The sequence below is a fragment of the Austrofundulus limnaeus genome, unplaced genomic scaffold, assembly GCF_001266775.1.
Source record: "Austrofundulus limnaeus strain Quisiro unplaced genomic scaffold, Austrofundulus_limnaeus-1.0 Scaffold6, whole genome shotgun sequence".
Taxonomy (NCBI): domain Eukaryota; kingdom Metazoa; phylum Chordata; class Actinopteri; order Cyprinodontiformes; family Rivulidae; genus Austrofundulus; species Austrofundulus limnaeus.
The window spans coordinates 4465554-4489888 of NW_013952408.1; the positions used below are offsets into that span (position 1 = coordinate 4465554).

Genomic DNA, 24335 nt, shown 5'->3' on the forward strand with positions numbered 1-24335 from the left:
CACACAAATTCATAATGCCACATGTGATCTTGCACAATATTTTTTGTAACATATTTAATCATAATTAATTAATTATTAATGATCTTAGCTTGAAATTCTGATACAAAAAGTGATGTTAGATATTCCTTCAAGGAATACTAAGTTTTTATTTGTTACTGCAAATTAGATATTTTTTAAAGCACCAGTAATTTTCACACATTTATATATGATTTTTTGGTGTTTTTTGACAGAATCTTTTGAATTTCAAAAAAAAAAAAAAATGCCTGAAGAAAATAATTGGAAAAAGAAAAAATAAAATAAAATAAAATAAAATCATCTCATTATTAATAGAGAACAAAAGTTATTAGCTGCAGCCTCAGTCAGATGTATTGGTCATATTTTATTTCATGAAATTCCCTTCATTTTTCTTTCCACTGTTTCTAGCTGACGTTGCTGCCTGCTGAAATCCTGGAACAAAGTCACAGCACAGCTTCATGTTCTGTGCAAAAAAAAGGGATAATTCTGACTAAACACGGCCGCTAGAGGCTGCACAAGCAAAGACACATATTTCTAAATCAATACTGAGAGAGGGGAAAGCCAGCGGAATCAATTGAGGAACAACAAAAAGAAGATGGTGAGATAGCCTGCAGTTCGGTTCAGCACAAAGAAAAAAATGACAGAGTGAGGGGGATAGCAGGAGCAAGCATCCAAGTGATTGGCAGCAGAGCGCGCGAGCATCTCATTCTGAGGGCGGGAGGGAGAGGAGAGAAAGTGGAGCGCTATGCTGCCCATCCTCATATTTCCCTCTGCAGCTGTGTGAGACAGTGGGAGTGCTGGAGGAGCGAGAGCACATTCGAGTCTGGTGGAAGCAGCGGGAACACGATCCACTTGGCCGAGAGATCCATGCACTTACGTGGAGCCACGCGAGAAGGCTGAAAAGTCTGCGCACCACCTCAGAGAAAATTCCAAAGAACAAGAGGGAGGAAGACTGCCCTCGTCCAATCAAAAAGCTTCTGTATTCTCAGAGCAGGTGAGTTAACTTGTGCTTGTGTGGAGCAGAGTCTGATGTTCGCCACATGTGTCCTGGTGGTGACAGTGGCGCGTGCGCCAATCTCACATCTGCACCCGTAGGCGGGCGGCACATTTATGCACCTATAAGTTTGGATCTGCTTTGCACCCTGCATTTGCCCCAGCTTTTAATTTGTGCATCACTTGCCAGACGCCGTGCATTGTTGTCACCCAGCCAGGTGATTAACTGGAGAACCTCAGCATCAATCACGCTGTTATCACGCTGCGCTGAGAAGATCACAACAATAGTTGCTTAACGACCCTCTCTTGTTGGTTTGTGTGTGATTATGTTGTGCGCCTGTGTGCTTGAAGTGCGCTGTCGAAGCTTATTTTTATTTATGTCTTCTTTTCTTTTAAATGGTTTTGTCAAAACAGGTAAAAAGTGCCTGAACACATGCCACTTGAACAATTTAATAACAGTCATTAGGAAAGCGTGCTTTGAGGAAAGTGATTGCAGTTTTTCATGCCAGTTTGTCACTTTCTTTTGTTCCTTTAAAATATGTTTGTTGTTTTTTGGCTGTTCATTTGATGGACAGTTTATTGTGTAGGTGCAAAATGAGTTCGAAATTTCTGCTGATTGGTAATAACTTCAAGAAAATTTACACAATAGAACCCATTTATCAAAAACATATCTACCGTGACAAGAAGGAAAAGTATTTTTAGCCTATAATAAACAGAAAAAACATGCATATTTAAATAGTCATTTAAAAGTTGAGAACAGCAATACTATTTTTGTAAAAGCAGTTAAGAGTTGCCCTCTTTTAATGAATCAGTTTAAACATGAAGAAATGTTAATTCTGTTAATCCAACCATCTGTCAAATGTCTCTTGTGCTGTGCTATTTTTTTTCTGACAGCGAGTATATAAACTGTACTATTGTTTCAAGAAAGTAATTAACTGTCTTCCCTGCTCCCATAATTTAATGTGTTTCAGCTACGCTGACTCTGTGACATTTAGAGAGTTGGTTTATATATACATAGTGTGGAATTGGGGGCTGGAAATACCACGCTCTGCTCAATGTATCCCACCATCCATCTGTGTGTGTCTTCATCCCTCTTTCAGTCTCTGTTCCTCTCGCTTTTCCTCACCCTCCCCGAACCCTCCACCCTGTGTTATGCTGTGAAGGTTATTGCCATATATTGAGTTGGTTTAATTTGTCAAAGTCCGACAGACATATTGTCTGTGGCCAGAACGGGAGAACAGGTTTGGGGGAGATTCAATGCAGCTAGATAAAAGCACAATATTGAAAGTGGAAGGGGGAGATGAATGCCGTGTTGGACCGGAGCAGAGAAGGACAGGATGGGAACAGAGGCAGAGAGAAAAACTATTATTTCATGTAAACACGGAAGCTAAAAGTTTGATTTCTAAGCATTGTTTTAATGACTCTGAGCTGGTCGTGGTTATCCGTTTCTGGATTCATCATTTCTCACACAAAGCTTCGCTCCCCCTGCTTCTCCCATGTGGTACCAGTACCATTAAGCTGAGACACCAGAATGTGAGAGATCACTCTGCTTCTTCCCTTGGTTTCTTTTCTTTTCTTTTCTTTCTTTTTTTCATGTTTGCACTGGACTTTTTTCTGCCCTCTCTTTACCTTTCACTTGTTCTTCATCTGTTCATTATTTACTTTGTCATGCATTGAGACACTTAAGGAGGATTCATTTGTATAAATTAGAATTCCTATTAGGAATTTTGAAAATAGGTGTTTACATGCTGTAACACCTTACAGGCCACAGAACAGGATTTTATTGAATTTCTATTGCTGGAGCTCTAATTAAAAACAGATTATAACACATTGGTGTAGCATGAAACTTTCTTCCAGCTTCATTTGAGCAATATACTGGTGACATTTTACTAAGTAGAACAAATGCAAAACCATACAAATGTTTGCATGTTCATCACTCCCACACTCTAGTTTGCATTTGCTGAGGGTCTGTTTGGATTAGAGGCTGTGTTTAGTCGTTAAATTGCAAATGGCTTCTATAAATTGCCGAAGGAGCAGGTGGTATTTGTTAAAAATTCCTCTCACTCCCTCCTTGTCAGGGCTATCTTCGCCATTTTTCTTCCTCTGTTCCCAGCTCATTCACATTTATCAGGGTGCCAGTGGGCAGCCGAACAAGACTGCAATTGTCTGCGTTGTAATTAATAATTTACATAATACTTTATTTTGAAGGGAATTCTATTCCCCCCTCCCCCCTCCCTGCACTGATGTTAATTGTAATTGCTGGGCTACCGTCATTACTTATGATTAGAAAGACAATAAAATGTGGACATAACCGGCTCTTACTGTCGACTGCTCCGCTTATCAGATAATGTGAAGATTTAAAGACAGGAGTTGAGAAAAAACAGTCACAGATATGTAACTATTTCTCAATTGTATATTATCACCATATAACTCAAATACATTTTTTGTGTTTATTCACCGAAGGGATTAGTCCCGCAGAAACAGAAACCTGGAACAGGTTATTTTAACACACAAGCATTTCTCACAGTATTTTAAATTTATCAGCCTTTTTTGTGCTTCCTGCTTCTGAGAATCACATAGCCTCCTTCACTATCACGCCTGCCTGTGTGATGAATCCTGATCAGACGGCTTTGATATACGTTGTCAAGGTGAGAGAACAAGAAAACAGGCGTTTGTCTGAACAAATGTGAACTTTTACTTTTCAGTCCTTATGATTTATTTTCTTGTTTATTTGTTCTTTGCTGCTTGTCTGCTCCCCTACACTAACCATTATGAGATTAGTCTCTTTTTTATTTCTGACTCACTGATAATCCGACTCATACAAGATGTGTATGTGGATGTCTAACAGATTTCCACGCCATATTATGGTGCACATCACCATATCATTGCCGTATTTGTCGGTGTTTTCTGACGTAATTTAATCATCTTTGCCCAAGATTCTTATGCATGTTATCAGTCTGGTAATTGGTTGATATGAGTAGGATTTTACCTGTGAAATTGCTGCATTTTGAGCTAGTGGTGTGCTAATGGAATAAAAATATGTACTCTGAGGCTGGTTTGACACCTAAAATATCTTAAAAGGGACATATGCAAAATCCTAGCCTGGCCCTTGCCTTCCTACACAGTAGGGTTGGGCAATATTGGCACAAAAAAACACACGATTAATTGTGGTATTTAGCATTAATGATTCATTTGACGATTAATCCCCTGGAGTCCCGGGACATCCTTATGTCCTAGTCACATGACCAATTTAGTGGGAAAGACTTGCTCTTTGTAAAAATCTGTTCCAAATTGTGTCAAAATTACAGACTTTAGGCTATACATCAAATTTTTAAATTGTGTTGGTAGATAAATAAATTACACAACTTTTTTAAATGTTTGTCATATTCGAAACAGAGAGGAGCACCAAGCGGACTGACTGGAGAAATCTTCAGTCAGTTTGCCTGCTGACATTAATCGTATTAATCGTCAAGTGCCAAAAAATAATCGATTAGTGTTTTTCTGGCGATTAATTGCACACAATACAATTATGCCCAACCCTACAATGCAGTTCCGCTGAATTCTAGTTTCTCTTCACTGCTCCGTCTGGGATTTCTCCCATAGACAAGGATTTCTTCAGGAGAATTTTCGTCCAGGCCAATCAGAGAACAGAACATCGATTTTCTGCACAGTGTCTGCTTGTAGTTTATTTTATCTGGGCCAATCAGCAAACAGAAGGTGGAGTTTTGAATTACGTTGATTTTCTGCGCAGTGTCTGCTAGTTAGTTTAGCACACGGCAGTGGAGTAAGTGAATGAAGCCAGGCCGTGTTGATAAAGCTTCCAAATTAAATTAAATCTGTCTGACAAAGCAGCAGCTCTCATTTACAATCATCTTGTTCAGCTCGGTACTTTTTTCCTCTCAGTAGGGTTATTTACAGCGCACGTGATTTCCAGTTAGCGTCTTAGCTTAGCCTCCTTCACAGCGACATACGTCGCGGCCAACCGATCCAATCATTTTAAACTTCAGCAGAGGCCACGCCTCCAGCAAGAATCACTTCTCTGTAGCCGCGAGTCCAGACCCTCGTATGAAGCAAAGTGAAGGACAAGGGTCTGGTTTTTACCAGGCTAGCAAAATCCACTTTTTTAGCCATTAAATACATCTTGTTGTGTGCGTGGAGTCTTTAGGCATGCTAACAATTTGAATGGTTTTTCCCAGTGCTGCATAGATGCAGTATCCTTATATTCTTTTTAGGTCATATTTTTCAACCTGTTCATTTTTTTCTATTTTATATGAAATTTTCTGAACTATTTATAGTTTTTGCAACAAAACGGCCAAATAAGGTCTTCATTCTCTTTATGCTCCGGGTCAGATCCTGGCTCCAACATGTAAGGCTGGATGGACGAGTCTTCCAGTGTTGACATATTTTAATTAATCTGTAAATAAAAAGTTTGTGGGGTCTGAAGCGCTTTGTTTGGATTTAAAGACACAGCTTTGAAACGAGTTGCTCTGAGACACACCTCAGAAAAGGTATGAAAGAGGGGCTTGTAGAGTTACAATAAGAAGGACCAAAGTATTGCAGTTCCACTTTATATAGACCTCAACTGAAAGATTTGAATAAAAAAAGAAGGATTTAAAAGCATGATATGTCCACACAAGAGATGAATAAAGGTTGAGATCAACGCCTCTTTCTGTGTTTCATAATAACTACTCATTTGAATGTTCAGTGCACAACTTTGTTTGACAATTGTGCTTTTTCAGATGATGAAAATAAAAATGCTGATGACAGGATAGGTGAATTGTGTGCCCTATGGATCAGAGACTTAGGTCGTGTTCACACCTGCACTGTTTAGTCCGATTTAATCAAACTCTAGTTCATTTGCCAGGAAAGTCCGGTTTGTTTGGGGAGGTGTGAACACATAATCGAACTCTGATTCGGACCAAAAAAGTGAACTCTGGTCCACCTGAAAACCTAGGTCTCGGTTCGATTGAAACGAACTCTGGTGTGGTTCAATTGCATGTGTGAACGCCAAGAGGACCAGAGACCGCTCCAAAAGAAGGAAGCGGACTATACCACATGACATTCTGAGTAATAACAGTAATAAATGTACTTATACAGTGTATATACCTCACTGGACGACTGTATAAGGTGGACATCATGACTGTGGAGCTGGACGCGCTCCTACTCGATTAACACAGAGCTTCCTCAGCCACCTTGTGTGCAAAACAACATTCTCCGTGGTTCCGCCTCATCTTCCCTGAAGACTATTTGTTTAGCACATTTGCCAAATACAAAAAATAAACCCTATAACCACTAAAATGTAACGTTACTACTGTTTGTTTACATTTTATGAAGAAGGAAGTTGCGCTCCATGTCTTCTTCTGAAGTTTTCATGTTGATTTCTTCAGTGGTTCTTGGTGCAGTGCCCCCACAGGTGACGGCGGGAACAGGTTGTTAACAGGATTTAGTTCGGTTGAGAAAGTGCAGTGTAAATTCAAACCGCACCAACAGAAAATGTAAACAAAGCTTGCAGTTTTTGTCCCCAATCGAACCGAGTCTACCGGACTATCAGGTGTGAATACGACCTTAGATTAGCATAAGGTTCTTTTAAAAGTTTGTTAGATCTAGTTTTGTCTGTACAGAGGTGTTCTTTTTCTTTGAAAAAAGTGTTTATTTTGTACGTAAACACTGTCTTATTGAGGGCTCACACATCTGATAGCAGCAACCTCTTGTGTGTTGCTCAGCAAGCCACTTATTGATTTAAAGTTAATTACCAGCAGTTATGTTCCTCAAAAGTGGGAAAAGCTTTCACTACTTTTGCTGATGAGAAACTTCAATCTGAATGTTTTATACTCTGCTTGTTCCAAACAAGGGATTCAGAGGAGCAGAAGTTTTCATCTTTTTCAAATGAAATCCTTCTTTTAAAGCCAAGTTTATGTGAAAACAAATGGGCTTTATTGTAGTGTTTATAATCTGAATCATAGTGGTCAGTCAGATGCGATTTTAAGATGATGTCCTGGTCCTGCGATTGAGCCATTTGAACGAGTTGAAGCCAATGAAAGAGCAGAAGATGAGGAAAACAGGTATCAGAAAAGAAACCCTGTATGCAGAATACACCAAACATTAATAAAGCAAAAAGTTAAATGAAGAAAGGATCGGATTGGATTCAGGAAACAGTTTTCGACGTGCCGTATGAAAGTCTTGAGATAGAAGATGTCAAGACAAGCCACTCTTGATCTGCAACGACCATGAGTGAAAAACTGACTCAATCATAAGGAGCTACTTCTGCAAGTGTTTTACAATAATGACAAGAGAGAAGCTTGTCTGCATGAAAGCTAAAGCTGCCAGATAAAAATGAAAAGTCAAGTATTAAATGTGATGACATAGCATGTGGTTTGTGACTCTGTGCCTCTAACGAACGCCTTGATGTTCAAAGGAGAGCTTGTATGTCTTACTTAACATTTAATGTAGGTGAAGAAAGTAATCACTCTATAAGTCAGATGGTTTTTTAGTTAGGGCTGCACAATATTGGAAAAACTGGCATTGCAATTWTTTTCTAACCCTGTAATGTGCAATGAAAAAATACAGGGATTTTTCCATAACTGACTTGAATAACACTAAGTTCTGCTGCCATCTTGTTGATGATGAACCTGCACTGATCTTACTTCTTTTTGTGCATGGCACAAKCATGTTTTGTCTGTATTTGAGAGTTAATCTTGTTATCTTTTACTGTGTGGGACCTGAATACATGTTTTCCTTCCATCATGCTCTAATCTGCGTGATTTGCATTTTACCAATGAACAAACCAAACGTGTTGCATCTGTGTCGAGCTTAGTTTCTGTTTCCGTCATATTTTAATATTAGCATTTATGCGACACCTTATTTTATCTTTTTTCAAGCTTGTTTTCATCAAGGTCCTCCTAGTCTTCTTTCACACCTGAAGAATTCAACAACACGTCTCCAAAAAACACTACCATTATTGTCCAATAAGTTGAAAAAGAAAATTAAAGTTTACTTACTTACTTGTTTTTTACACAAAGAACCATGCATGCAGCCCCCTGCAGCCTGTGGAAGCAACTCGTCAAAATAAAAGCCGTAACACACAACCATTTAGTGCAATGACTTGTGTTGATTTAATTTGCCTCCTACATTGCAGGACCTATGATGTCATTATTGTGCACACACCRYGATGATGATGCTTAAACGATATATAGTRCAGCTCTACTTTTAGTAGAATTTTTTCTAGTTGAGTAGAAATACTTTGATATGYATAGAACACTGTCAATATACATACACTTAATGATCTTCAATACTGCAGACWTTGTATACCATTGCTTGATGAATGCACAGTTCAGTAAGTGGAAAAAGGTTCAAAATTTGACTATAAGTCAGTCTGAAAAGATCCAAATTATTTTCTTAATCATAACAGGTCAAACTAGTGCACTTTATCCTCCCTGCCTGTGCTCTGAGTGATCCTGCAACTAGCCCAGTCATCTGCTCCATCAAGATTTGCTCTCATTTCGTGTGTCCATAAAATCTGCACCTTTTTGGTTTTTTGTTCAATCTTAAAGCTTCAATGTCTAGAACTTATTCACAAAAGAATGTCTTTTGATCTGCTTTACCCTGGCTTGTCTCTGAAAAAGTGATACTACTCTCTATATTTTGTAGAGTTTGGAAATATGGTATTCTAGAATGACATATTCCCTGTCATGGACTTGCGACCTGTCCAGGGTGTGTGTACCCCGCCCCTTGCACTGTGACTGCTGGATATGGGCACCAGTGACCCTGAACGGAAGAAGCGGGTATAGATGATGGATGGATGGATGGTATGGCATATGAATAATGGGCTAATTGTGGCATAAACTTAGCTTATTCACACGTTTGGGAGTTTATGGTCATCAAGAAACATTTGATTGCTTGGTGGTCAACCTTTCACAAGTTCGGATTTTTCAAGAGTGTTACTTTTTCTTGAAAGGGAGTCAATTTTAACTTTTTAGCATCAGTTAAAACTTTCACTGCACATATTGCTGGTTATAAGGATGTGTAAAGAATCTGCACAGCTTTAATACAAAGTTTTACACCTTCAAAAAACAGCGGTATTCAACAAAACAATTCCATTCTCAAACTTAAATCGATTTTGTTTGGAATTAGAAAGTGTTTCCAGAAATAAGGATGGTATCAGAGTTCTCACGCAAAACGTTTGAGCTTTCAGGGTGTTCATAATGAATAATGTTGAGAGTGCTCTAATAAACACTTGTGACAACACGAAATTCAGCTGTACATCTCTTCACTGTCGACCTCTCAGCTGTGCARCACTTCAGAGCGGACCGATTTACCAACAGGTGACTAGATGATGGTACCAATTATGCTCATCTTATCAAGACACTTGTCTGACTAACTGTGCTGTTTCAGAGACAAGGCACTCTTCAAGCATCTCTTCAAGGAAAAAAAAAACCCCAAACAGAACATAAACAGAAAGGCTGATAGAGGAGCAAGTTTGCAGTATTTGCTGGAAGGAGAGGCCTGATCGAACAAGATGTTGTAAATTTCCCATATGCAGCTGGTGAACAGTGTAGAGTGACTGTGCTGAGTGTGGTTAAAGCAAAAATCGATTCAGGGACGTCCAAGGCAGCAGCTCTGTGCTATATTCTGGATCACCAACATTGAACATTTTATAACTCAGATTTTTTTCTGATTTAACCACTGGACTGACTGMACTGTTAAACTTGTTGGAAGTGCTTAAAAAATGCATTGTATAGCCCAAAGGATTTCTAGAAGGAAGGATTGGTTTTTAAAGGCTTGTGGTAGTTTTTGTTTTACTGTGTTAAACAGCGAGTGAAGAGAGGTAAAATGGCAAAGCTGATAGGATCATAAAATGCAAGGAGAAATGTGAACTACCCACTTGAAATAATGTGCGCAAGATGGAGCGCTTTCCAGTAAAGTGGAGGTCTTTTTCCTCTTTTTCACTTTCGGTACCTGAAAGGTGAGTTTCCCCACATGGGACGACACATCTGAACTGATAAGCTTCTGATTATTTCTGAGACAGAGACACGCTCACCTCGGTCTTTACTTTCAGTCGGTTAAATTCCAGTCGCATGAATTGCTTCCTTTTCGGCTGTGCTTCAAATAGGATCCACAGGGTTCAGAGATCAACTGAGTSTTCTTGTTGGGTAAGTTTAGCTGTTTCCAAGATCTGTGGGAATTGGTGCTGGATTATGAATTACCTTCTGCAGCTAGCGTGTGCCATGTTCTATTTACTTATTTTTTATATTTTCTTTACAAGTGCCTGACTTATAAATCTTGTTGGAAGCTGCTTGAGAGGTTTATTTTTATGCCCGCATCTTCCAGTTCTCCCCAGCCTTTTCGAGTTGCTGGGGAGGCCACATTAATGATCCTCATTAGCTAAACTGCTTGAATCCAAACTGGAATTCTTCCACTTCGACTGCTACTGTACTTAGCGTTTGGCGTTCTTCTCCCTCCCTCCYTTGTCTGTCTTTCTCACGTTTCCTCTCTGTGTCACTTTCTTTCTGCACATMCCCTTCTCCATGTGCGGTTGGCTTCATCGTTTTCTCCTTCATCATCTCCCTTTGTCTTTTGCTGTTCTCCGTCTTCCCATCTCACCTTGTGTGYAGGAAAATAATGTTCAAAGGTCTTCCATCTCTTTCAACCTTTTCTTCGGACCTATTTTTATAGTTATTTACCGCCCCATGTGGTCCCTGTTTGAGTTATCTAAAAGCACGTTGTGCAGCATGCATATCCTGAGAGGGACAGACGTGTTCTAAATGACCTCTGGTACTAGTTGCTTTCACTGCCGTACTGTGAAGTAAAAAAAGCTTAAAGTTCAGGTGTGAGCCCCCTCCAGGCAGCCTGTGAAGAATGTTCAGATATACTAACACAGAGGCTCAAGAGACACTTTTAGCTGAAGGGCAATAAATAAATAAATAAATGTTGGGGCTATGTTTGTACAGTAAATGTGCTACAGGAAAATGCAGATTATTGATACTGCTGTATGGTATCCATGCACGTAAAGATGAACATTAAAATTTCACCAATCGCTGCTGAAAGGCAAAAGGCTGACAATAATGTTTTTTCCTGCAAGTGTTTGTTTTTTTGTGGCATTAGCAAAATATCTAATGAACCACTGAAACTTTCGGAACATATTTATTGGATGTGCATGCTTAACTAATGAACTTTTGAAACAAGCATTATTCAAGATGGCCGCCATGGCTAATCAACCTTGGCAAATATAAACACAGCTATAACTGAGTAAATTTACAGCTACTGAGCTCAAACTAGGTTTGGCCGTAGAAGAGTCATTGCAGACACATGAGTAAAGATTAATAGTGCAGGATGTCGTAATGTTGTCTTATTCATGTTTTTTTGTGTTTGTTGACAAAACTTATTGTGTTTAATGTTTTCATGTAGTTTTAATGTAAGATTCTTTGTGATCATAATCATAATGTGTGACAATGTTTGTTGAACCCCTTGGTGCAGATTGAATGACTCCAGAATACCTTCACTTGAGTACTTTTATTAACAAAGTGTAATGTGGCAATAAAAAATACTTCCAGGCTAAAAGAGGAACAGACATGAGGAAGCAAACGAGGTGGTCACGGAAGGCACACACAATTAATTAATGCACCAATTAGGAACAGAGGACTGGAAACAGAATTAAAAGGAGAGCTAACGAGGAGAAATGAGAAACACCTGGGGAGAGACATGAAGGACAGGTGAGCGTGGGCCAAATATCAGAAACCAGAAACAAAGAGAAGAAAACAATCAGGAAAATGCACTAAAGGAACAGAATGCACACAGGGACTGTGTTTCAATTCAAGGGTTGCAGTCCACTTAGCCTACAGCCCACGTAGGCCAGACCCTTCATAGTCTGCAAGGTAAAATGAGATGGTCTAGTCACGATGACGTATGACCACTCGCTACCCCGTTACCATATTGTTATATTTCATGTCCCATGCCTTTAGTTGGAACATGTATTCACACATCTTTTCATGTGAGGTAAAACTTCATAAGGTATTAAAAATGTTGCACATAAATAAAAAAATAAAAAAAACATTAATAATTTGGGTTGAGCTCCGGTATCAATACTTGTAAATGCATTTTAATGTCCTATTGTAGCATAAATTCCATCAGCTTAAGTTGCTAAACATACATTTAAAGACAAATCCTTACATCTGTGATAAATTTCCAAACTCTGCCGTAAGAAAAAAACAAAACAAGAGAAGGCATCCGCTAATTTTGACGGCGCGGCACAGTGATGTAACTGATCTATGTGAGCTGTAACCCCTGAATTAAGACCATGACAATCATGTTCTGTTGGTTTCCCAACCTTCATCACTCACTCTGGTTTCCCCTCAGCCAGTCCTACATTCAACTCCTCATTACACACCTGTCCCTCATTTACTAATCAGCCCAGCTACATTCAGTTGTTCCTCATTTCCCACTACTTCTCACATAAATTCATTAGTCTACTGTTTGTTCCTGCTTTGGATTCTTCTGTTGTGTGGTTTGTGTTTGCGCTTTGCTCTGGTGTCTTTTTTTATTTATTTATAATTTGGTATTTGTGCTGCCTCAGCAGCCTTTTTGGTTTCTTTGTTCACATTTTGTTTTCACTAAGCTCCTCTGCCTCAGCGTCCGCATGTTGGGTTCTCACAGTGCCTCCATTATAGAGATCGTGCTTAGCGTTGTTTTAAAGGTTGGATAAAAAACAGCTATGATGTCATATCGTAACATAAGTGCAACACTGGCATTAACAGCAGCAGATGAAATAGATAAAAAAATCTAGGTTATTTTATTATAAGACTTGTTTAACTGGATTGATTTTATGTAACCCTATTAACAGAGATCACACTGTTTAACTGAGGGAAAAATGTCCTCTAAAGTTTGACATAAATACATGAATTATTCTGCTTTGCAAGTTCTGTGGAGTGTTGAATTAGTATTATTAGGTATGTCTGTAATTGCAGTATCTATGTATATGAAATAAATGGTTAAAGGATTTCACTTTTGACATATGCTTTGTCAACTGTTTAGCATTTGAGTTGATATTTAAACAAAAAGTCAGTTCTCAGCTGAGATAAACAGTGTAAAAATATGTGACCCGTCACATCGAAATGAGGATTAAGTCTAAAAGTGGTTTATGGAGAAATAGGCAAATGTAGTGTTTTGATTAAAACATTTGCAAAAAGTGAATTTTGTCAAAACATAATGAATTAATGCCTTATCAATGTATCATTTGAATGAACTAGCAGAAATGTAATCATAAAATAAATTTTGAAGCATCTTTTGAACAGTAGCAACAAAAACACTGATTTTGAGCAGAAGCGCTTTAAAATTTTGAGATTTTCCCTGTGAGCTAGAAATGTTTTGTTTTATTCCAACTGGGAAATCTCAATATTCAAAWTTTTTTAAGTTTCCTCTTTATAAGGATATTGAAAGTTCCTCAATAAAATTACATAAAATTAGGATTCAGACCAAGTATTATTAGATTATTGTAACCAACAAGACAAATTAAGGCATTTCTCTGGATCCACTTAGGATATCAGAATGATTCAGGTATCAAAATTAAGCTTTTAAAACCAACAATCTGAAAATGTAATTAAGTCATTTTGACCAAATTTGACTTAATCCTCATTTCAATATGATGGGTCACATTTAGACATTTGATTTGTACAGACCAATTACAAATTTTAGCTATAAAAATATCTATATTTACAAATATTTTCCTTTAGATCGTTTCTCTCTTCCTCCTAATTAACTTGTCAAAATAGCTGAAATCTGAAAACAAACTGCTAATAAACTTTCAAGCCAAGGTACAAATGTCTTCCAAACTTATCGTGGAAGAAAACCTGGCATTTTATTTTCCGTAAGCAAGGCAGAGCCAAAGTCTGGATGAAGAGAGTAAAGATGTTTTTTTGATGTTTAAGTACATCATCCAGTTTGTCAGTGTGCAGAGAGGAGAGAGAAGCATACGTAGTGTGGGAAGCCTGCAGCCAAAGATCCGTTTAAATCTTTTGGGGAAAGTCCAGCACTAGTCTAAAATACATTTGAGAAGTTATATTTTTTATATTTTATTTTATTTTTTTCAAATCTTCTGAGGCAAATTGTGAACTGGCTGCTGTTTGGATATTTTACTTTAAGCACTTTCAAAGGGTTTTAGTTTAACAAATGGTCAAAAAACAGCTGATGCATGTTAAACTCTGGGCCAAACATTCACACATGTCATGCATGCATCATACACTCACCAGAAAAGTTTAACCTTTAGTTGATTTTCCTTTTTCCCCCCTTCAGAACAATAGGTTTGGATAAAAAGACCGTTGGAAAGCAAACAAGGCTGCCACCCACCAGTTTCACCACCTTCATACACCATTTAATTGCACGCGCGATTAAAAACTAAAACAGCTATTTGTCTCCGTGAACCATCCAACTGTCTGGCATTTAGTAGAATGGTGTCATTACCTTAATATTGTCCATAGCTCAGAGGAAGAGCTATTCTCATTTGTAGTGCACTCTGAGCAATTATTATGGCTTCACTTCTTTGCATATTTTCCCAAAAGATTATATTTTCTACCAAAAATGCAAAACACATCCATTGTAGGTTGGTATTCATATAATACGTTTTATAATTAGTGTGACAGAATACAGCTTTTTGTGCTTATTGTGCATACATGAAACAAGAAAAAAAAATCATCTAGTGGTGTTTATGTTGTTACAATAAACCAAGCTAAACTCACTGTGTGAAGAGTTTACAGTGTTGAGCAGAAAAGGCAGATATTTCACAAAGATTATAGAAAGAATTTTATTAGGAATTTTTTTAAATGTAGTTCAGAGTTTGACGTGGCGGTGACTCACGCGATGGGTTCGGTACAGACCAATCAATGACTCGGTTTTGCAGAAATCTATGCAGCGTTTTGTTACACTTGACTAAACAAACCTTACATTCCAAAAACAGATGGGCCTTTACCTGAAATTTGGTGCCTGCTGGTGATTTCTCAATTGGTGCTGACTAAAGCTTGGAATGGAAAGAGCAAACAACAACAAAATAATGGCTCTGCAAGGAAAGTCCAATATATTTTCCATATCATGTTAGAGTCACATGTGTGCAGGAACAGTCACACGCTGCTGCATTTGTCACAGATTGAAACAGAAACCCTGCTGTGCAAAGCTTCAGCGGCACACAGTGTCGATTCAGGTGGTTGTTTGCTACCTCTAGGGCTGGGGATATGACTGAAATATGTATCCCATTATAATAGTTTCAAATCAGTCAATAGCAATAATTATTGACTAGTTTTTTTGTTTTACCTAATTGAAATAAGGACCAGGAGAAAAAAAGACTGATTAAAACTGGTGACGTGACCTTTCCTTTTTTATCCACAATTTCCTCTCGAATTGTTGCACTCATTTTCTTCCTTTGTTCTTTTTTTATTTTTTATTTTTAAACAGTTATGAGGCACAGTGGTGGAACATGAAACCGCTACTGTGCATGTTACTCAACAGGTTGTTGCTAGCTAATGAGTTAGTTGATGCCATCAAGTTTGCTTAGCTGTGAGAGGTCAAGCGGCTAAAACCTTACCTCTGCCTTCATCCCCCAGAATGCTGTGCAGTTCTGGATCAGAGTTTAGTGAAATTATCAACATCTGACATATTTTCTATTGATACTGATTACGTGTGACGTGTCTATCACAATATATATTATTATTGATTTATTGCCCAGCCCTAAAATGCAAAAGTCAGACTAATCACACATGTATCTCACACAGGTCCTAGTTTTTTGCTTTTCAACTTAAAAATGTGTTGTTTTATTCAAAGTTATTTTAAACAAATGACGAGGACTTTTCTCCTGTTTTTAAACTTTTTTCAGCATGAACAAAAACTGAAATAAGAGACAATAAAATGTATTAATATAGGTTTATTTTATTTCAACATTAATAGAAGTGCTTTATGTTGGTATTGCCAACCAAATATGTGACCCATCATATTGAAATGAGGATTAAGTCAAATTTGGTCAAAATGACCCAATAACATTTTCAGATTCTTGGCTTTAAAAGCTACATTTTGATACCTGGATCATTCTGATATCATAATTAAATCCATATATATATATGACTTAATTTGCCTTGTTGGTTACAATAATACATAAATATTTGGTCTGAATCCTAATTTTTTGTCCTTTTAATGRGRWWTTTTGATGTCTTTATAAAGAGGAAACCTCAAATTATATTTGAATATTGAGATTTCCCAGCTAAAAATAAACAAAACTTCGCTAGCTCACAGGGAAAATCTCAAAATTTTAAGGCGTTTTTCCTCAAAATCTATTTTTTTTGTTGCTACTGCTCAAAAAAGTGGTTCAAAATTTTGTTTTAGGATTATATTTCATACAGTTCATTCAGATGATACATTGATAAGGCTTTTATTCATTACATTTTGACAAAATGCAATTTTTAAAACATTTTAGTCAAAACGCTATATTTGCCTATTTCTCCTTATACGACTTTTGGACTTAATCCTCGTTTCGATGTGTTGGGTCACATATATTGTTTTAGCCACAATCTATAGATCATATTAAGAAATGCACCGGTGTCGGCCAAAATTTTAATCACAACTCGAACATTTTTGATGAAGGTATTCTTTCGTGTATTGTGAATTCATGGTAATGGTACGATGGGATTTTATTTTTCATTGTGTACAGCAACACATATATTTAATATTAATAATTAAAATAGCATAATTAAAATGTTGCAGCTTTTTGTTTGAGTGTACACAGCATACAGAATATAAATGTGCAGCTCAGGGTGGGCAATCCTGTTCCTCGAGGGCAGCTATCCTACATATTTTACTTGTTTCCCTGCTCCAACACACCTGATTCACTGATTAGATTCCCTTCTCAAGTTCTGCAGAAGCCTGTTAATCATCCATTAGCAACGAAACAATTAAAATATGCAGGATAGCAGTCCTTGAGGACCAGGATTGCCCACCTTTTGATCTGTACTTGTACGCTCTATATGGTGTGTAGGCTAAAATAAAAACGCTGCAACAAACTCATTTGTGTGATAAAATAAGATGTAAGGCTTAAAATATATCATGTTTTAATTTTTGAAGCAAGTAGTTATCTCCTCCTGTTATGCTTTATGCTAAGCTAAGTTAATCACCTCCTCAGGGTTGCAGTTCAACTACTTATCCAGTTCTCTGCATGAAGGCAAACAAACTTAGGCCAAAAAAAGTTCAGATATTAAAGGAAAGATCAAACTGAAACTTCAGACTGTAGAAACGATTAATTTATCTTAAGCTGCAATGAAAGTGAGAAATCCCTAATATCTAATTAATGCCAACTTGTGTGTCTCCTGAGGTTGGATTGGGATTATTTTTATCATTTAAAACAGTTGTTTAAAAAAATCTGAAAGCAGAGCCACAATTATCAAGCTCTGAGCTGATCCTGATGCTGAATAAACATGCTGCAGAGACATTTACTGTGGATTCACGAAGGTACCTTTTATGTTTTCATCTTAAACAGCTGATTTGAATTTGTACCTGAACGATGCTTCTGATCCTAAAAGTAAGAACTAAATATGATTTAATTAATAATTGTAGCAGATTTTCCCATATTCAAGATGATTAGTAACACCTGAAATTTTAACTGAACAAGCTGATAATTTAGCATATATGTACGTATGCCACACCAGCATTTCATAGTATGCAGCTAAATTAAAGTGTTTTTATTTGTGCTTATATTGCATAGAAGTTAATATACATCATTTTAAATATTTAAAGCAGGAAGAAGAAGAAACAATGGTGAAAACACGGCAAAACTTGTTAAAAGTCTTGATAGTTCAAGCTCAAAGTTCAACAAGCTAATATTTAGCTGGGAGAATGTACCAGTGCAGTAAAATGTAAGTCACATGGATTTGTAGTTTTTTTTTGGCACCTTTGCCCCTTTAAAACAATTACCGGGACTAGAGGTAGCTAAATACCTGTGCATGAAAACTTGAGGCCAGAGCCCCCACAATGCAGAAGCAGTTTTTCTTCTTACTTCTACACCTCCGGAGCAATTAAATAGTAGTACCCTTAATTATAGTGGTGATATTCAAACACTAACTGCTAGAAACCAAATGACTTCCTGACAGCTACAGGGTCACAAGGCAGTATGCACTGCTGTGCCTCTGATTAAATTCACCCAATAATTAAGCAGACATCATTGATTCCCTGAGGAGAAACAGAGTGTGTGTGTGTGCGTGTGTGAGAGTGACAGAGAGGGAGAGAGTCACCAGTGCTTCCTGTAGCCCCTGCAGCGTTGGGACAGTCAGATACGTGTGATTTGGGAAATGAGCAGAAGTCAATTCCACTTAAACAGAGAGTGGCGGTCGGACACATTGATGTTCCATGGGTTGTTGGCTCCCATCATTTTCCTCCTCTCCGACTTCCTCTGTGTAATCAACGCAGCGATCGAAGGGCATGGGAATGCGTGTCCCAGATTATGATTTAGTCTGAATTTACTTTGGCGTGCAGGAATTTTAAAACTTAAGCTTTCAAATAAAAGGAAATCAGTGTGAGATTTAGAATCATAATTTCATAATTTCACTGTGTGCTGACACTAAAAATTGTACGACGGGGTATTTGTTAAGAAATGTAGAGACTGCGTAAGTTTTAGTGAATTTGATAATGCTCCTGTGTGGTTTTTGTCAGTGTTCCACATGTATCTGTTGACAAGCATTATATGTGACACTCATTACTGTCGCACACCATCAGAGAGCAGCAAAAGATGTTTTTGCTCACCGTGGTAGTTAGAGTGCCAGGGATTCCAGAGTTTGCAGATGTGTCACTACAAGTCAGTTTCCTTGTAAAGAGTAACGGTGAAATCGATAGCAGGAAAAACAAATATATGTGGCATATTGCCCCAGTCGTGAATTACTGTCAGGTTCATCCTCAAACTGTCCAAACAGCTGCAGAGTGGGAAAATAACTGTTCTTGACATTTAGGCCTGTAGGAAAAAAATGCTTGATGACTGGTAGTTTGTGCGTTTACTGCCACCAAGTAGATGAACATTTAATGGTTTAATTATCACTACAAACCAAGTGCGACTATATTGTTTAGATTCATAGAGGAACAAAGTTTTTAACCCTCTTTTTAATTCTTTATATTTGGTTAAAACAGATTATTCGTCTTAAAATGTTGTTTTGGAGAAAAGTTTTAACATTTTTTGTCTACTGTTAAATGATTTTTGTATTTATTATACTTGCATCAAACAGTGAAAACTAAAAGAGAGAAAAAAAAATCCAATAAAAAAGAGGGGCGACAAACCTCTTGAATGTTATCTTGCTTCCTATTTAGAAACTTTACACCCACCTGTGTGGAGACGATGCTGTATTGAATGAGAGTATTTTTTTTCTGGTAAAATGAATCATCTATCTTTCAGTGATACCCACTGAAGTGTGAACACATTCTTTCTGGACTCTGCCATACTTGTAAAAGGCCATTGATTGGTTGGTTGAATTGTGAGGACGCTCTTTTGTTTGCGATAATGATTTTTTAATACGACGGTAAAAGTCTGGCAATGTTAATATTTCTCATTATGAAGCCTGTCCGCCCAGAGCGAGCTCACACAATGAGTCATTCTTCTCTCAGCCTCTCTCCCCGGATGTTTGTTGGTCCGTCACACTTTCATATTTACCCCTGTTTTTTCTTTTCTTTCTTTGTGACATTTAACATTTTTTTTCTCYACATGCCAGAATTGGAAAAGATCTTTCTTCTAAACAGGCTTGTTGGACACAATTCAGAACAGCTCTCCAAAAACAGTGTCACAGGTTTGTTCTGGCTGGGATGACAAGCACTGAACAATGCATATCCTTTCATGTCAGATATTTCAACATAAATAATCTCAAGATGAGAAGAGATGGATTTATACTCATTTTGGTCAAACCTTGTGGTTTCCGTCCAATGTCTTRTGTGTTATTGTGAGATCTTGTTAGATGTGATTCAGTAATTAAAGTGTTTTTTTTAATGATCAGGTGTATAATAAATAAAATAAATATAATGCACTTATATCTACATTTGATTCCTGTCAGGTTTTTCTTTTTGGTGGTTCTGCAGCTAGAGTCCACATTTGCCAAATGTAATTCATGAGACCTAAAAAGGGAAACATGTTTGTCTGTAAGGTCTCACAGATAATCATGTATTGCAGAGTGAAACCCAGGCCAGGAGATTAAACGAGCTGTTTGTTGATCTTCCAGATCGGACGGCATCAAATGGATGAGGAGAAGGTCCAAGAGCACTGCTGATTCAATGTTTCTAAAATGAATGAAGTTCGAAACCAACAACAGACTTCCTGTGCTAGTCTGAGAAATCGAATTGTATCTTCTTTAGTTTAACAACAGCAGCAAAAGCTAAAGAATAATACTGCATTTGGTCTTACGAAAGGATAAAGCTATTAATAGTTAATAATCTGATTTTGAAATAATCCTAATTAAATGTTTTCGGTACTGCAGATTTAACTTTCAGTGAAATATTTAGACTTTTTGTAAGTAAAATGGAGTGGAAAGAATAATGGTAAGTATGATTTCTGCTGCAGCATTGTGGCACAGTTGGTACTGTAGAGCTGTTGCCTCTTAGTGAGAACATTGCAGGATTGCATCAYGGGCCAGGTTCTTTCTGGGTGGAGTTTACATGTTCTCTCTGTGCATGCGTGGGTTTTCTCTGGGTGTTCTGGTATTGCCCCCAAAAACATGCATGCTAGGTGAACTGGTAACTACAAATTGCCTTAGATGATAGTGTAAATGATTGTATCTATGTGACCCTGTGATGGATTTTTGATTTAATGTTTCAGACAACTCTTTGCCTTTTAAACTGCGTTAAATTTGTTCTTCACATCAAACTCGATTTTGTTGTTGGAAAAAAACTGTCATTTGTAACAAAACAGTAAAAAACATCTGTTTTCCTACATTTTTTTGCTTTGTTAACATAAAATTCACCCTGCAACCTCCATGGGTTGATTATCAGTGACTGTATAATTGCTTATATTCATCCCCGAGCAGAATGTTTTTTTCTCCTTCACTACATGAGAAATGCAAAATCAACTGGAGATAAATAGCAAAAAGAAAAAGCTGTTTTATTCAGATAAGACATATACCCACCTTTTTTTCAGCCCCCCACCCACCCATTCTTCTATTATGATAGATTTGTGATTGGAAGAGGATGCACACAGAAACAAACAAAGACRGGGAAAAAAATCCCAAATCACTGAATGAAGTGAGAAAAAAATTCCCTTCCAAACATTGGGACAAGGCGAGTAATTATCTGGTTCATTTCTAATTAGCAACATGAGCAGTGTAGGGACTGTAGCGGATTATAGAGGGCTGCTATTGTTAGCTGGACGGATTTTACGTTTTGCCGCATGTTGCTGCTGAGATAGGCCCTGTGCCTGGAACCAGCAGTGGCTTTAGCACAAGCGGCACCTTCCCAGGTCAATCTGGTGGGGGTGAATTGCCAGAAAAATGCAGAATAGATGGGTGTTTTGTTGGCACACGGAAGTGCCATTCTAGGAGAGGGGTGCACAACAAACCAAAGGGGGTCTGGAAGCTTTACTGTGGTCAGTATACCTGCTTGATACAATTGTGCAAAATGACCATCTGATGTCTGAGGGCAAAACTCTCTTGCTGTTGCACAAAATCAACACACAGCAGAGTTTTACATATTGGAATAGCCTTTCAYTTTAGACAGATGCATCCTGAAATTCAACATTCCCAACATTATTTGCAGTCATGGAAGATTAGCCCTTAAGTATCTTTTCACAAGTGGGCCGAATATTCCCTTTTCTTACAGCTGCCCTCACATTTGAAACCCWGACTACTCCAGCAGGTTGCCACAGGCAAGTGTAAAATGAGGGCATGGAGGCAAGGAGCCATGAAACAAATTGGATAAATGTTATTTCTGGAGGAATGTTTAAATGGGATGCAGGAATCTTATTGAGCCAGCCATGCTTGAAATTGGGTGAAATCACACACTATCAGAAAATGGGAGATTCCACACTCACCTTTTGTTAAGTCTGGGGCTCATGCTTTTGTCTCTTRTGCAGTTCTTTGCAGGTTTTAGGTCATACATGACCCAAACAGATTCACAGGGAGTTTCATCTTTAATGGATGAATAGGCAGATCTTTTATTTTAACCATGAGCGTAAMTACAGCTAATAAACGAGTGCTATTACTGTAATAAATGGGATTATTCAAACCCATAGAGGTCTTTGCCGAATGGAAAGCAGGACATCAACATGTTTAAGTTAGCAGGAACCAGCTGTTRGAATTTACTCTTACTTGCAATCTACCTATAGGGAAGAATTGGGTTCAACTCCCTCTTGTGAGATAGTTTGGCTTTATTTGTTTGTTWGAAGCAACAAAGTTAAGCACCCAAAGTTTTTATCCAGATAATTGCTCTCTTAAACCTGATTTTAGGCCTCCTTTCACATTTTCCTTCATATTAGGCATTCAGACAGGAAGCCTTRGGTTAACTTTGGAGTTAAAATGCAAATTACCAACTGGAAAAGCAATAATTCAAAACTAAATTAAGCAACAAACGTCTCATGTATTCATAGTTTTGTTATGTGTCGTTGCATTGTTCAGATATAAGCTGATCTCTTTCTTTTGATTCTTGTCGTAATAATCATCAAGATGGTTCTTTTTAGTTTTGCAATTGATCAGCAAACTTTATCATGTACCACATTGTTACTCTAAATGAGCAAGCTTTCGGCTGCTTAATATCCATTGTCTGAACAGCTTTGGGACCTTGTGTAAGCTAGATGTAGTTAGCTTATAGCCATTACATTCATCAGGGCTGTTAACTTTATGCAGGAAGGCTTTTAGGAAAATAAAAGTAACTGTGAAATGCGAGTTAATGGAAAAGAGAAACTAAAATAAATAATTAAACTGTAAAATTGTTCAACTAAAAACAAGGTAAAACATAAAATCAAACGCATCGTTTCCTCATTTTTCGTTTTACAGTTGCTTTGTTTGAACACAACCTCAAACAACTTAAGTGGGAACTGTAAAGACAATGCCCTTGATTTTTGCCTTTAAAAACATGAGATTAGTTACAGACTCGGTCTTAATTCGTTATAAAGCCTTTTTTTCATGTTGAATCCTAAACTCCTTGCCTTCCTTTCTTTCTCCACTGCCCTTGTGCCTTTCATCACACTGAGCATCACAATCACTTCTCTGCCCAGACAGCCTGGCAGCCGGGCTCGTCCAGCTACCATCCAACAACCYGAGACGCCTCCTCCAGACAACCAAAGTTATTTGGTTCCACTTTTCGCAGAGACCAATTGCGTCATTCGGCAATTGTGTCTTTTTTATTTCATGCCTTTGACTGACCAATGTAGCTCTTGTGCTGTCACTTGCAGACCTGGGGAGGGAGTTCACACAGTTCAATCCTTTCCGTCTCGCTCTTTTCTAGTCGACTCTTTCCCTTGTTCCCCTGTCTTTCGCCCTCAGACATGCACACTGTATTTCTCACCAAAGACTCAGTTGTCCAGCGCCAGACGCAATTCAAAAAGCAGACAAGAACTCCTTGTTCACTGTTCCATATCAGTCAATTACTGTCTGTATTTATGTGTATATTCTTTATTTATTTATGAGTGTGTGGGTGGGTGGGTGGAGGGAGGTATTGCAATCTCTGTGAATGTGTGTAAATGTGCCAAAATGAGGGGCAGCGTGGTAAATGTGTTATCCTTGCCTGTGCAGGCTAACAAATCGTCAGTGTCCTAATTTTTATGTTGCTTAGAGGCTTGTTTCCAGTCTATAGACAAATCTGACAGAGATCAATAAGCTACTGTGTCCGTGTGTGTAATCGTGTGTTTGTGTTTTGCTGTTTTTGCATGTGTGGATTTGTCCGCATGTTGGTGGATCATTAAGCTCCTCTGGGGACGACACTGCTCTGTTTACATTTGGCAGACATCAGGGAATGAGGTAGTCATGTCATCGAAACAACTGAGTCTTCTCATGATAGATAATCGAAACGTACCGCAGGGCCTGTTAGGCAGCAGGACATTACATGGCAGTTCTCTGAAGTGGGCTGACAGCTTGCTTTTCTTTTCCAGGGTCTTGCTGGAATGGTAATGGTGGATTGTTAATGAGCGCAGCTTTTTTGTTGAGCATTTTGTTAAAGTTTTCATAATATCTCCTGTTCTATGACGTTTTCCTTCAAACTGATGTTAAGTCTCGGGTATTTTTCTTTGTTTCGTATAAATTTACTATAGTTATTTTTTTAAAATAATATATTTATCATCATTTTTTTTCTTTTTAGATTTTGGAGCTGAAAACATTCTGTACTTTTAGCAACCAGAGGTACAATGA

The 24335-nt window shown here is 37.9% G+C and overlaps 1 protein-coding gene across 5 annotated transcripts in view; it reads left to right on the forward strand.

Annotated features, from left to right (window-relative positions):
- Window positions 1–804: 804 nt before the first annotated feature.
- tnr (tenascin R (restrictin, janusin)) overlaps window positions 805–24335 on the forward strand; it is a gene marked incomplete at its 5' end in the record, with an annotated part of 189852 nt that continues 166321 nt past the window's right edge. For all 5 annotated transcript variants that reach the window (XM_014031472.1, XM_014031503.1, XM_014031494.1 and 2 more), the window contains 1 exon segment: window positions 805–1009. In XM_014031472.1, the coding sequence (XP_013886926.1) occupies window positions 805–1009 (205 nt within the window).